The following is a 16,043-nucleotide window of genomic DNA, read 5'->3' as shown; positions in this document are numbered from 1 at the left end:
GTGTGTGTGTGTGTGTGTGTGTGTGTGTGTGTGTGTGTGTGTGTGTGTGTGTGTGTGTGTGTGTGTGTGTGTGTGTGTGCTCAAAACCATAAAACCTAGCAGCCAAAAACTTTGCATAAATACCAAGGGAAGTCCAAAGGAGTGCATGAATGAAAACTGTCGTTGGGTAAATTTAAGCACCCCTTTTTGAAGATAAATTAAAGGCTTATGGTCCTGAAAGGCTTATCCTTGGTCAGCCAAACTTCACCTCACAGGGGCCTTCATCACCATTTTGATTCAGCCTACTAAAAATGCCTCGACTTGGAAGCATGATTTACTCTCATGGATTAATTCAAATATAAAATCAAAACTTAATTCCGGATTTGAGGATCGGATCGGATCTCGTGCACTAAATAAATGTTAAAATCTGGAGTGAAATCTGAAAATGTTAAGAAATTACCGATTCTTATAACCAAGCATACAAACGTTATGTATTTAAGGAAGGCTTTGATCCCACCTTGTATAAGTTTACACAAGAATATGTGCAAGTAGCAAAGCTTTTACTTTTTCTACTGTTCCGACAATTATATTGAGTGAAGAAAAGATAAAGGACTGTGCCGAAAGTGAAACTTCATTGGTGAAACAAAAAATAATTTTAAAGCAGGCAAAAGCTCCTGCGGCACGAGCAGTGGGCACTGCGACTGTGGCTCTGTTCTCCGTGGGGAAATCCCTGGCACGAGCAGTGGGCACGGCGACTGTGGCTCTGTTCTCCATGGGGAAATCCCCGACACGAGCAGTGGGCACGGCGACTGTGGCTCTGTTCTCCGTGGGGAAATCCCCGGCATGAGCAGTGGGCACGGCAACTGTGGCTCTGTTCTCCGTGGGGAAATCCCCGGCACGAGCAGTGGGCACGGCGACTGTGGCTCTGTTCTCCGTGGGGAAATCCCCGGCAGGAGCAGTGGGCACGGCAACTGTGGCTCTGTTCTCCATGGGGAAATCCCCAGCACGAGCAGTGGGCACGGCGACTGTGGCTCTGTTCTCCGTGGGGAAATCCCCGGTACGAGCAGTGGGCACGGCGACTGTGGCTCTGTTCTCCATGGGGAAATCCCCGGTACGAGCAGTGGGCCCGGCAACTGTGGCTCTGTTTTCCATGGGGAAATCCCCAGCACGAGCAGTGGGCACGGCGACTGTGGCTCTGTTCTCCGTGGGGAAATCCCCGGTACGAGCAGTGGGCACGGCGACTGTGGCTCTGTTCTCCGTGGGGGAATCCCCGGAGTTTAAAAGGCAAAATAAATTAGAAGATAAGCATGAGTGAAGCGAACTAAGAGTTCAAGATGGAATTGAAAAAGGTTTTCAGTGGCTGCAGAGCAATGCATCCCCACACCATGAAAGGATGGCTGAGAGGTACACACACTCACTCCAAGCTGTCGAGCCTGGGTTTGAATAGCAACCCAGCTATAAACTGTCATCCTGGTGTTTCACAGGCAGGGCGATTCATCAATGTGTGTGCCGTCCCTCATATGGTCGTTAAACTGGGCATCGCATTTGTCAATTTGTTGGTGGGCATTAAAGCCCCCTTTGCAAAGAGTAGGGGAGCTATCCCCAGCATTTTGGCCAAATTCCAAATTACTGCTTTAACATACAGGGGTACTGCATCAGCAGCATTTCCACACCCTCATTTAATGGTGCTACTTGTAGCCTTGTGCTGCACAATAAAAAAGAAAAAAAAGAAAGAAATGAGATGACTAGACCCCAATGTATAGTATTTTATTGCAATACTATTTTAATTAATTTACTCTGAAAAATTTCCACTCAATTATTTTTGACAAACGTATTCCCCTATTAATACACTTTAAAGTCAATGGCATTTTGAAGTTTGAGTTGCACGATGTTTTCCAGGAACGCATCTATGACGTAAATAAGGAAGTGCCTGTATAAGAGTGCACATATTTGTGTGTGTCGTCTTAAAGCACAACATAACATTCTCTTTGCTGACCACCCCCACCCTATACTAATAAAGTGCAGTACTCTCCACACACTTTTCTATGCGTCTCTCTCTCACTCACGTGAAGCAATGGGTGGTCTTTGTAGTAAAGAATAAAATAAAATAAAAAAGATAATAAAAAAACAAGGAGCGTTTCACCACGAGTCAGGAATATAATGATTACCAAATCTGATGGCCCACAATAAATTTTTTGTTCATAATTTCCACAAACTTCCAATGACAGAAATGTATTTCCTGTAAACGGACAATTTTAACTTTTACACAGTGCTTTTGCCAATATGAAAACCCACCAACATGCTCCATAATATCATTGCTGACACTCTTGGCTCCATCAGTCACTCTTGTATCACCTTGTTGAACGACCTCAGCAGACTCTGGGGTAAATATGGAGGATACGGCATCAGAAAACATCATAACAAAGGATGAGAGCATTTTTTGAGGTTGTGGAATTATACCATGATAAGTTACCATCTCCATCAAGTGTACATGCTCTCTGATATCGATTTGGACGTAAATTGGAACAACCAGACAATTTACAGATATTAGCACAACACATACACATGATACCATGGATGAGATAAACAGGACGGTGAAAAGACTTATTTTGCTCCGACGAAGGGTCAACACCCAGATTCAGATTTTCCTTGCTTCCCACGGCGGTTGGAACACAACACACAACACACCTCAGGATGCGTTCCTAGAGAAGAGAGCACCCATTGAAAATGCACTAAAAGGGGTTATTTTTACTATTTTTTAGATGGCGGTGCATTCACCAACAGCATTATTAATTACACATGAGCGGCATGTGAGGCCTCATTGGGGTATCGGTAATAGCACTAATAAGAAGAGATTGTAAACGTAGTGTTGTGGGAATGATCTTTAAGGGTTAATAAAACTGTTTAGGAGAACAATAGTTATTTCTTAGCATTTGTTTCAACAAGCATGGTGTACAATTTGTGCAATACATATGCATTGCATACATCCAATTCGGTTTATTTTTCCTCTCCTAGTGTTGTCATCCCTTCTTCAAACTTCTGGCTGTGCATTTTTAATGTTCCTATCCTCCATTTACAGGTCTTTACAAAGTGCACACGAGAGCTTTGAAGCTCAATAAGCTATGAGAATGTGCAGTTGTGGTGAATCTGCATTGAGATAACCGGCCATTAGCCTCACCACGGGAGCTCACTCACGCAGCTCAGCATGAGGCCAGATCGGTGGTTATCTCACATGTGGTTGACAGTTGGTGACGCAGCTTAGACAAAAAGGCTGTTGGCTATTGTAGCAGCTTTGGAAAGGGACATAAAAATGGAGAGAGAGACTGTTCACCAGAGGAGAGGAAGGTATTTTGAGGATATGGCTGTTGTGTATAACAGAGACACACAAGGACATTTATTAGTATCGATATTTATACGCGTCCTCACTCATATTATTGAATGCCGGTTCATCATAGCTTTGAATAGCTGAGTACATTGCAATGCACATAAATGCCCGGAGGACGTCACTCCTCATTGCTATATTTAATTTCCGCACATGTGATCATGAGTATCTCTTAAACGAAGTAGAATTACAAAAGTTAAGCTCCAGAACCCAATTTGCAAGCAGTTCCAACCCGAAGAAAAAAAAAGTGTTTATTTGTCCAATTCAGACATATTTGACATTTCAGGCGTCTCCGGGAGGTGCATGTTCAATATGACGGATCGGTGATTGCTAAACGCTTGCCACGCAAGCCGTTTCTTATCAACCATTTTGTGGGAGTGCTCAAGTCACTTGGCAAGCGCTCTACAATATTTGCAGTCACTGGCTACTGTACGTCGATTGACTTGAACAAAGTTCAGGATAGCATGTCAGGATTTGAATCCAGTCATGCAATCAAGCTCAAATTTTAAAAACTAGCAGTTGTACCATTTGCAGTTAACAGTACCAAATTTGGAGATCTTAGCTTTAATAATTACCGAGTTATGGGAATTGATTTTGTTCAAATTAACATATGATCGACTTGAACAAAGTTCAAAACGAAGTTTGTGCGTTCTTCACCACGTGTTGTTCTGCGGTGCAACAGGTGGTTGCTGGCTCACTGCAAATGTGAAATTTTATTTTCCACGTTTCCCCTTTTTGTACCATCTTACATTATACGACCCGTCACTTAAGCCGCTGTCACACCTTGACGATTTAGCCAGCGTATGCCGATTTATGAAAAATTTGTCTAAAATGCTGGCACACGTTGAATACGCTATGGGTATGTTTTGTATACGTTAAGAGCACGCTGAAAAACACTGCCACACGTCGTAGTATGCTGGATTTAAACGTTGTACTTTTGGGTTGTCCTCAAATTTTTGCATGCTTGAAATTTTACGGCGTATGACTCACACGTTCCGCTATGCTGGCCATAAGTTGAAGGCACACGTCAACACATGTTACTTGTAAGTTACTCATAAGTTGAAACACGTTGAGGTAATGTTTAGCGTACCCGAAACTTATTTCTGACCTATAAGTAACGTTTTGTAAGCACGCTACACGAACGTTGTTCACACTTCGCAACACGTTACTTGAAAGTTCCTCATACGTCGAAACACGTCAAAGTAATGTTTAGGGTACCCGTGACTTATTTATAACCTATGAGTAACGTGCTTGGGAATTATTTATAAAGCATGTCTGACGCACAAATACGCATGTAGATGTACTTCACGTCTTCAGGACGACCACAGAACTTACTGAACGCGTTTCTAACTTACAGATACCGTATAATGGCGTATTGCCAGTGATTAGGGGAATTGGTATATAAAAAGGGGCTTCGCAGGAGGAACCCGTCTTTTTTTAGACTTCGTGGTGAGTGCATGTCCATGTCATTCCGAGAGATCGAGGATACGGCAACGCTGAGACGACAATACCTACCGATCCTCGAACATCAACATGACCTCATCGAGTTGACACTGCACCAGTTGCGTGCCAATTGAGCCGGGAGAAGAAGACGTGAATGGAGGAGAAGGAACTGGGTCAGACCATGGATTGGGAGGAGACGCCATTATGGCATATATGACCAGCTCATGGTGGAACTCCGTAACGAGGACTATGCATCCTTCACCAACTTTCTGCGAATGCCCCCAGCGATGTTCGACGAGCTGCTAGCCAGAGTGGGTCCAAGGATAACCAAGCAGTACACCTTCTACAGGGATCCGCTTGAGCCTGGCATGAGGCTGGCACTGAGCCTGCTGGCTGTTGGTGCCGTGACTGTAGTGCTGTGGAAGCGATTTAATTCGTTCAATGAAAACGATTTCAATTGCCGAGCACCAGCGTCCAAAAACAAAAGGCGAGTGACAGGCATTTATTAAAAGTGAAGTTGCAGCCTATGACTAGAAAACCTCACATAATCGTCGACGATACGATGCCACGCTATGCATACGTTAGACTATCGATGGGCATAGGTTGTGGACGCCTAAAACACACGAATCAATAGTTGGTATAACTTATCTACAAGTTATCAAAGCGTTCTGTGTTCATTACTAGTACATTATGCATTTGTCCAAGTCGTTTTGAATACTTTAAAAATTGAAACAAAAAAATAGTTCATCGTGGGAATGAGAAAAAAAAATGAGCCGAAAAGCACATCGAACAATGGTGTAAAGTAGTCTCATATTCGTGGACGCAACGAGGATCCATCATCACCCACACCCTCCCCATCACGCTCACCTACTACGACTGACATGGACCTACTACTACTACTACTACTACTACTACTACTGCTGATACGCTCACCTAATACTACTACTACTACTACTACTACTACTGATACTACTGCCATTGACATCGACTCAACATGGAGTATGGAACACTGACGGGTTCCTCTTGTGAAGCCCATTTGTATATACAAATTCCCCTAAACGCTGCCAAATCGCCATTATACGGTAGATGGAAGTAAGAAACACGTTCAACAAGTTCTGTGGTCGTCTGGAAGACGTCAATCAAATTCGTCTACATACGACAATGTGCGTTTGAGATACGTTACACATAGGTTTAAAGCACGCTACTCATAGGTTAAAAATTAAGTTTCGGGTATGCTAAACATTACCTCGACGTGTTTCAACTTATGAGTAACTTACAAGTAACGTGTGTCCGACGTATGTCAACGATCGCGAAGCGTGCCGAGAACTTATGCCAGCGTATGCTGAACTTGTGAGCCATACGTCGAGTACGTCGTAAAATTTTCAGCATGCTTGAAATTTCACGACGTACGAAACTTACCACGGAATATGACAGCGTACTTCATTGTTTTTCAGTGTGCTCCTAACGTATACACAACCTACCCATACCGTATTCGGCGTGTGCCAGCGTTTTAGACATATTTTTCATAGGTCGGCATACGCTGGCTAAATCGTCAAGGTGTGACTGCGATGTTGACACTTCCAATTTTCAGGCGGTTACGATTTAAATCGGCGTGCGGCAGCTTTTTAACAGAGAATGCCACGAGTTCGTCGGCGATACGTGCAGCGCGCTATGCCTAAGTTAAACTATCGTTGGGCATAGGTTGTGAACGCCGACAACAGGCTAAGCATTCGTTGGTATAAGTTATCCATAAGACAACAAAACGTTCTGTGCCCGTTACCAATATGTTATGCATACGACCAACACGTTATGAATACGACTAAAACTTTTTTAAAAACCTCAAAACTTCAGCGTACGCCAACGTTTTACATACATTTTTATACGTTGCCATTGCTGGCTAAAACGTCAAGGTGTGACAGCGCCTTTAGACATGGATAAATACAAATAAAAACTAGGAGGGCATTCGGTTGCACGCATACCTCTGCCACGAGACCTATCTCGGGCCCAATACATTTTTGAAACATCATGCTCTACAGTACTCCATAGTTTTTGGCCCGATCTGTCAATGCTGAAGAATCACTTCAAAAATTAAATAATTCTCGCTTCCAGATCCGGATCTTCACCAAAATCGAATTAATTCTTCCTTGTCGTACACCGAGCCTGGCCAGCAACTTTTATCTTAATCAGTCCACTACTTTTTGAGATATCGTGCTATATATTGGTTTTGCCATATATCTCAATGGTGAAGAATCACCTCAAAAAAAAATTTATCAGATCTGGATCTTCAAAATATAATCAGTTCGTTCTTGTCACACACCGAACCTGTCCACAACTTTTTGAGATACCCTGTACACAAACAGACAAACAGACAGACGAAAGGGGTGAAAACAACCTCCTTCACCTTCGGTGTCAGAGGTAATTAAACATTTCGTTTTTAAAAGTTTTTTTTTCAACCGTTTTGCTTGGTGAAGCCACTTGACGCACGTTCAAGTTTCAATGGCGATACTGTGGTTCCATACCGGAGGTAGGAATGCAAAATAAATTACTTTATCGCATCGAGTCAAAAAATGTTTTCAGTTATGACAATGAATCACCATATCATGGCAGGAAAGCTGAGAGGTATGCATGCTTGCTCAGTGTAGCCTAGATTTGAATCCCGGCCCAGCTGTTAACTGTCATCCTGGATTTTCACAGGCAGGGTGATTCTTCAATGTGTGTGCTGTCTCTGATGAATGATAAACCGGGCATTAAATCTGCTGGAATCCCTCATCCCGATCCCACCTCTCTCAACCCTACCCCCTCTCTCCCACCCCTCTCCCTGCTCCCCAACCTTCCCTCTCTGTTGAGGGGACGAGCATGTATGAATCAGATTCGGAGTGAGCCAACCAGTGGGGTGCAAAGGTCACTGCACGTGTGAGCATGCATGCATGAAAGCAGACCTTTAACAGTAAAACAGCATGGGTATTAAAAATGCTCACATTCAAGGTCTCAAAGTACCAGTGTGTGTGCACGTGTACGTTGCTATTGTTGCCTGCTATCTCCACATGTGGTGGGTAAGTTTCATGAGGTGAAACAGAGACCTGAGGTCTCAACGTGTGTGTGTGTGTGTGTGTGTGTGTGTGTGTGTGTGTGTGTGTGTGTGTGTGTGTGTGTGTGTGTGTGTGTGTGTGTGTGTGTGTGTGTGTGTGTGTGTGTGTGTGTGTGTGTGTGTGTGTGTGTGTGTGTGTGTGTGTGTGTGTGTGTGTGTGTGTGTGTGTGTGTGTGGTATCTGCATATGCGGGTTTAAAAATGTGGAATGGAGTGCTCCCAGGACGGGCTCAAAGCATCGACCTTCATTTTGGTGAGATGTCACGATTCATAGACCAAGCTGTGAAGTTTTCTTTCGTCCAAGTTTTGTGCCGAGGGTTAGGGTTAGGGTTTTTTTATCAGAGCTTCAGTGTTGGCACTGAGCCCCAGACAGCTTCCAACTGTAGTTTGTTTGTAGTAATATTCCCAGGGAAGGTTGTTAATATCTGAGGTTCTTCACAATCATTCCCGTTGCACAAACAATCATTGGTACAACTTTAGCATTCTTCAGCTTCCAGGATCTTTTCATTCCACTCTTGAGATCTTGGTATTCGGTCGTTTTCTTGATTTATATAAGCCTGGTGTTGGCTTAGTGGTGAGGGTGGCTGGCTTGGGATCCTTGGGTCCTGATTTTGAGCCCCGTTGGCTGTTGAATTAACACCGGGTGGGGTCAACTCGGCCTGTTATTCTTCCGAGGTCGGTGAAATGAGCACTAATGTACTGGTAGAGGGACACAGCATCAGTGGCACAGCCGCGCTCCAAAAAATGATAGCTACCTGGCAGCCAAAGCTGCCAAAAGCAACAGAGAACTTGATTTCTGCATAGTTTAGTCAAAAATAAATATGTAAAAAAAATAAATCTCTGTTATTAACACCTCAATGAGCAATGCCTTCTTCTCTTTTTTTGTACCCAAGTATGATATCTAGTCGCAATGCTTTGTTTTCGATGTTTACAATCAATGGGATCATGAGATCGTATGTGAGTGGTAAGTACTTCCATGTTTTCAGCGATTACTTTTGATTCCTGGAAAAATTCTCTGGAAATTGGATATAAAATTTTTGCAGATGTACCAGTGGATTACTTTGCAAACTCTGTTGTATCGTTGTGTGTACAGCTGTTCTGACACGAGTTTTTTTTATTTATTTGTGTGTCCGGTCATCAGCACAACATATTCTCTGCTAATCCCACCTCCACATCTCATTTTTTTACACACACACACACACACACACACACACACACACACACACACACACACACACACACACACACACACACACACACACACACACACACACACACACACACACACACACACACACACACACACACACCTTGCAACCCTCCCTCCTGCAGTGTAGAGCAACATTTGGTAAAGAGTCACCCCCCCCCCATCTCCTCCAACCGCCTTTCGAGCTTCCTCTCCCCTCCCTCCATCGTCTCACCCCCCTCTATCTCCTCTGCCCTTCCTCTTTTTCCCTTCCCTCTCCTCCCCATCCAATTTCTCCCTTCCCTCTCCTCCCCCCCCCACTTTCTCCCTTCCCTCTCCTCCCTCCCCCACTTTCTCCCTTCCCTCTCCTCCCTCCCCCACTTTCTCCCTTCCCTCTCCTCCCTCCCCCACTTTCTCCCTTCCCTCTCCTCCCCCCCACTTTCTCCCTTCCCTCTCCTCCCCCCACTTTCTCCCTTCCCTCTCCTCCCCCCCACTTTCTCCCTTCCCTCTCCTCCCCCCACTTTCTCCCTTCCCTCTCCTCCCCCCCACTTTCTCCCTTCCCTCTCCTCCCCCCCACTTTCTCCCTTCCCTCTCCTCCCCCCCCACTTTCTCCCTTCCCTCTCCTCCCCCCACTTTCTCCCTTCCCTCTCCTCCCCCCCCACTTTCTCCCTTCCCTCTCCTCCCCCCACTTTCTCCCTTCCCTCTCCTCCCCCCCCACTTTCTCCCTTCCCTCTCCTCCCCCCACTTTCTCCCTTCCCTCTCCTCCCCCCCACTTTCTCCCTTCCCTCTCCTCCCCCCACTTTCTCCCTTCCCTCTCCTCCCCCCCACTTTCTCCCTTCCCTCTCCTCCCCCCACTTTCTCCCTTCCCTCTCCTCCCCCCCCCACTTTCTCCCTTCCCTCTCCTCCCCCCACTTTCTCCCTTCCCTCTCCTCCCCCCACTTTCTCCCTTCCCTCTCCTCCCCCCCACTTTCTCCCTTCCCTCTCCTCCCCCCCACTTTCTCCCTTCTCTCTCCTCCCCCACTTTCTCCCTTCCCTCTCCTCCCCCCCCCACTTTCTCCCTTCCCTCTCCTCCCCCCACTTTCTCCCTTCCCTCTCCTCCCCCCCACTTTCTCCCTTCCCTCTCCTCCCCCCCACTTTCTCCCTTCCCTCTCCTCCCCCCCACTTTCTCCCTTCCCTCTCCCCCTTCCCTCTCCTCCCCCCACTTTCTCCCTTCCCTCTCCTCCCCCTCCCGGTCCTCTTTCTCCCTTCCCTCTCCTCCCCTCCCCGGTCCTCTTTCTCCCTTCCCTCTCCTCCCCCTCCCAGGTCCTCTTTCTCCCTTCCCTCCCCTCTAACCCACCCCTCCCCACATCCTCTTTCCCCCTGCCCTCTCTCTCCATCCCTCTCCCAATATCTCCACCAGCGAAGCGACCGGTCCTATTTGCTAGTATACATACATACATACATACATACATACATACATACATAGGCAACCGTGGTCGCAACTCATTCTCATTCTGAACCACAGACCCGAGCGAACACCTTGCAACCAGTTTAAATCACGAGAGCCTCACTATAGGTACGTGAAGTGAATGGTGGCAATTATTGAGCTGCGTGCCAATAGACACCTGGATGCATCGGTTTTTCTGTGCCCGGGCCATGACTCGATTTAAAATTTTTTAATTTTTGATGAAAGATGAATTGTGCTGAATGCAAGATCAATGTTGTTTTAATGTTTCCTTTGTATTATGTTTAAGATTTCAAAAAAGTACATTGCCCTTGTAAATTGGTATTCTCAAGAGTTTGTAATACTTAATTAGAAGTTTGTCTTTTAATGTCTACCGAGCCATTGGAAGCATGCCATACTTGTCTGTTTCGCTCTGCTTTTGTGATTGTTATTTTTCTCTGAATATTCTTTCTGGATTTATTATTTCTCATCTTGGAAGCAATCAAGGATTGTAAGCTATGAATATGCATACATGTGTAATTCAGCCATTGATTGCCAGCCATGCACTCAATAAAACCATTTTTGATTGATTGATATGTATGCACGTACGCTCACACGTTGGAGGTCTGCACTTCTATCACAAGACCATACACGTCTGGGAAAGCATGCGCTTTCAATTACAAATCTCGATTTTATATTTTAATTAGTCGATTTGTTTTTGTATCCTTGTCATTATGGCTAATATTCCACTGATCACATTACTGTACAAATTTGAAGTTGGCAAAGTTGTCCTGCTGAAGGCATACCATCCTTGAGTGTTGTATGTGGGACAGTTTTCTCTGGTAGGATGGAGATTGTTGGGAGAAATTCCTGGAGGCCCAACTCTGCAGGGTTTACAGCACTCTGAGGGCATGAGAGCAAGGATTACAATGTACAGCTTGGTACATTTCCTTCCATAGTACGTCCATCAAAAAGTCAGGTGTCAGTTTCTTATGACAATATATTATAATAATAATAACAACATATCAGGTTTGGCACAGATGATATATCAACACCAACAAGAAGATTTCATGAAATTTTTTGGAGAAGTGGGGAGGGGGGTGAGGGGATAAATTCCATCAAAATCCTCAATCTATTACTTGCACTCCCCGTTTCGTACAGATGCATTTCAGTCCCCTTCCAATATTTTTGGCATCTAATACAGAATAGAACAGATGATGACCTCCTCCCCGAATGAATCAGCCAAATGTTCACTGAAAAATCTGATGGTAACATGGCAAACCTCCTGATACGACTACTTAGGTGGTCAATCTCAACTGAACATTTTTGCAGGCTACCGAGAAAAAAAACAAATAAATGCAAGGTGGGTATTTTATCATACGAAGAAGTTAGCAGCAAAATACTGATGTGCACGGGAGAGGCTAGCCCAAGTGGCATGTTTGGGTTACAAAGGGGGAAAAAAAAAATGTAGTGTTCATCTTGTTTACTGTGTGTACCACACCCCATCCCTCTCCCTTCCACAGATCTCATGTGTTTATTCCCCACTGATTTGTGCATCTGTCTCCCACCCCTCTTCTCTCCTGCTCCCCTTGTTATACATTCTGGGTGTTTGCTCTTATAAGAGCCTCGTTATATATAATATATATATATATATATATATATATATATATATATATATATATATATATATAATATATATATATATATATATGTATATATATATATATGTGTATATATATATATATATATATATACATATATATATATGATTAAAAAAAAGAAAGAAAGAAAAAAAACACGATGCACGGCAAGACATAAGTCAAGCGACAGTGGCAGTGAGTGAGTTTGCGAATGCATTTCAGAAAGTTTGAAGTAAACAGTATGGCGAATGACGTCAAATCGAGCGATCTAGTTCGGAAAATTCAATGAGAAAGATTTGGACAGCTCATTTCAGTGGATTGGTTAATTTCAAAATCAAGCCGGTAGGTGCAATTGCAATTGAAAGGACACACACAGGCTGAACCACAGGAATAAGAGAAAGCCAAAGATGTAATCATCATCCAGCATGAGCCAGTTTGCTGCAGACTGTGCCTCCACCGGATCCTCCCTTTTTCCCCTTTGCCCCAGCTTAACAGTTTATTTGTTCTATTGTATAAAGCCATCCCAACCAATCCCTTTGACATTTCAGGTTTATGGCGATAATGTCGAACAAGTTAAGCAAGTGTTCTGTGTTTTTTAAAATATATTTTACAGGAACGAGGCTAAATGGAAGAGCAAGGCAGAACTGATAGTGGGACAAAACATCAAGAGAATGCATGAACAGGATATGAGGAAAGGAAGAGGGGAGGAAGGGAAGCAAGTAAGATGGTTGGGTTAGGAAAGATGATTGGTCAATTCAGGGATGACAAGAGATTCAGGGATGAGTACTGCTTGCTTGAAGTGCTGGAGGAAAGAATAGGAAAATAAAAAAAACAATATCACCCGCAGGGTGACCCGTATCTTGCCAAAAGGTGACCACGTGTGACTTCTTTAAGGTCACACTGAGGTGAACAGAGCTGCTATCCACCAGGAGCGACTCCTTGAGGAATATCTGCCTACGAGAGATTCCGATGAGAATCGTTCTACAGAGTAACCATGAAAAATATGCGTTTGCCTCATAACGTCACCAAATGACGTCATAATGTCTCAAGCTTGACATATCTTGAAAGCACTCATCGAGGTGTTCAATTTGAGGTACTACACGATATGGTTCCTAAAACTTGAAAATTTGACCTTGGGGTCAAATATGTTTGACCTTAGGCGTTAACCATGAAGGTCAAGGCCAATCGCCACCAAAAATTAATCAGCTGAGCGCCAGATCATATACTACATTCCCATGAAGTTTGAAGACGATCCGATCAAAATTACTCAAAAAATAAGGGTTTCGTCGACTCCCCTGATTTGCGACAAAGTGACCTTGACCTTTGACCTTCAAAATTTTATGCGCTGAAAGGGACCTCTATAGGCCTCTGATATGCAAAGTTACAAAAATTTTCAATGATAACTGTGCTCTGCAGAATTTTTTATACGTGATTACAGACAAACAAACAAACAAACAAACAACAAAAAAAAGCAACAACAAAAAAAAACATACAAGCTGACTAACATATCTTGCAAAAACTTCGTTTTGGCAAGATAAAAAACTTGAAAAATAAAATAATAATAAGGCCACTGGAAGGGGGCTCTATAGATGGGAGAAGCAAGGAATGAAGGAGTTGAGGTGTGCAGTCAGCTTAAATTTAAAACTTCCAGTCAAGAAGTTTAACCAGGAGGGGGGGGGGGGGTTACAGGAAGAACACATGCATCCTGGGATAGATAGGGAGGGTCAGAGGACTGAGAAAGCAGAGGGAGAAATATCAGAAAATTGACGGTAGAAAAGACACCAACCTGCCTGCGATGTGAGAACAGACCCAGTGCTTTGCCCTCATCAAGTGAGATTCCAATAATTTTGAGAACTTCAGATCCCAGAGAATCCAGGAGACAGATGTGATGTTGCAGTGCCAGCCGAAAGTAGAGAGCAGTACTCCACTGAGCAATAAAAAAGGCCTTGTTGACTTGTGGAGCTCTGATTTTTCAAGGAAATATTTTGAGGATCAACAGAGAATGCCCAGTAGTCAGGTCAATATATGGAAAATACCCCCTCAACCCCCCAAAAATTGCTACAAAAGGTTTCTCAACCGATTCTGGTAGGTTTTAGTGTACTTTATAACATACTAAAAGTTTACCAAAGTATGACCCCCAGAAAAGTGTTTTTTTCAAGATGGCGTCCAAGATGGCTGCCGAAACCTTTTAATGATCATAACTCTGTAACTATCAACTCAAATTTGATGATCTTGGTGTCTATTCCTAGGTTTTTGGGGGCAAAGAACACATTGAGATCATAAAAAATGATGTTGGCCTCCAATGCAACATCAAAATCCAATATGGCGTCAAAAATGAACACATTGTAACCATTTTTATATCGCATAGCGTAAGTTAAGATTTTTTTGCTGCAGTGGCTTTCCATATTTTCAGTGCTGCCATCAGTTGAGAAACCTTTTGTACCAATGTTTTGGGGGGTTGAGGCGCTATCTTCTTGTTGACAAGTGCCTGCACAGCCAGCCAGCTTATAACGGAAATGGCCAAAGACAATCCCGAGATTCAGACACTGCTGGATCAAGCCGAGGAATTGTGCTCCTCCCTTCTTAGCGGAGAGACGACGCTAGGAGACGCGCTTGTTCTGAGGTTTTGATCCAACTCGAGACAGTAACGGAGAAGAAGAAATCTGAACTTGCTCAGACCTCAAAGACCAGCCAGTTGTGGCATAATTATCAGCGTATGGTTGGCATGGCAAGAATGTTGATCAAGGCGGATCATACTGGGTCTTGGTTGATGCATTTGCAGACAGTGTCCAATTGCCTAACTGTCTTTGCTGCAGCTGGGCACTTCATTTACCTGCGATCTGCTCATTACTACCTGCAGCAAATGAGCAACCTGGAGGAAAAGCACCCAGACGTTCATCGAAAGTTCCTTGATGTTTTTCACATTGTCCGTAGGAGCAATCAGTGCTGGGCAGGGCTTAGTAGTGATCTTGTCATTGAACAAACGTTGATGAGGTCTCTAAAGAGCACTGGTGGTCTAACTCGCGGCAATGGGATGACTGAGGACATGCGAAACCTTTGGACCTTATCTGCATCTGTAACATCCGAGTACAACAGTGCGATGCAGGATTTCACAGACCTGACCTATACTACAAGTCCACAACACAAAGACTCAACTGAGGCACGCATCAAAAGAGATGCATCTGATCTCGAGAAAATTCGGATAAAGCTTGCAGCCTGCTCACCATTCACATCTGATTCTACTCTGAGAAACATTGTCAACGGGATAGTGGCTGGGCCAGATGCGAATGTACATGCCTTTGAATTGGTTGGGAACAAGATCATTGAAGATATAATTGGAAAGTCGGCATTTACTTACAAATTCAAGTGGAAAGACAGAGCCCAAACCCTTGGGAATATCTCTGCTGTGAAGATTGCTCCTGATTGTACCATTGATCGTACCCTTCTGTTCCAGAGTTTCCTTGTGGTGTCAAGGTCAGGATATCTTTCCCTTGAAGATGTTTTGACGTATGAACTAAGCCCCTACCCTCCAGCCCTCTGAGGTCAGGAACATTCTTCGAAAAGCAGACAAACCTCAGCTGCTCAGGCAATTTGAGACCATGCTGCGGACTTATCAAGTGAGGCTGTGATGAACTCTATTCCTAAAACAGATTGTTACGTGCTCAATGGTGGCCCTTTGCTCCATCGTTTACCGTGGAAGAAAGGCGACTCATATAATGCAATAGCTGAGTCTTTTGCAGACTTCACTGTGAGACATTACGGACGAGCGACAGTGGTGTTAGATGGCTATGGTGAAGGTCCCTCCATAAAAGACAACACACATCAGAGACGAGGACAAAACCTGCACCCTATTGTTAGTTTCACTGCAGAAACAGAGTTTTCAGGCAAAAAGGAGGACTTTTT

The 16,043-nt window shown here is 44.1% G+C and overlaps 1 protein-coding gene across 10 annotated transcripts in view; it reads right to left on the bottom strand.

Moving 5' to 3' along the window:
• OSBPL9 (oxysterol binding protein like 9) overlaps positions 1–16,043 on the bottom strand; it is a 98,806-nt gene that overhangs the window by 35,058 nt on the left and 47,705 nt on the right. For all 10 annotated transcript variants that reach the window (XR_015049135.1, XR_015049137.1, XR_015049139.1 and 7 more), the window contains 2 exons: positions 11,307–11,403; positions 2,275–2,358 (listed from right to left, as the gene is read on the bottom strand). Coding sequence is in view for 3 of the 10 variants with exons in the window: in XM_085845529.1 (XP_085701655.1) it covers positions 2,275–2,358; positions 11,307–11,403 (181 nt within the window). In the remaining 7 variants the exon portion in view is untranslated. The remainder of the gene's footprint in view (positions 1–2,274; positions 2,359–11,306; positions 11,404–16,043) is intronic.

This window comes from Eptatretus burgeri, chromosome 11, assembly GCF_056783735.1.
Source record: "Eptatretus burgeri isolate ZD-2024b chromosome 11, Ebu_testis_v1, whole genome shotgun sequence".
In the NCBI taxonomy this organism is placed as follows: domain Eukaryota; kingdom Metazoa; phylum Chordata; class Myxini; order Myxiniformes; family Myxinidae; genus Eptatretus; species Eptatretus burgeri.
This window is presented reverse-complemented; position numbering and strand designations above follow the sequence as displayed.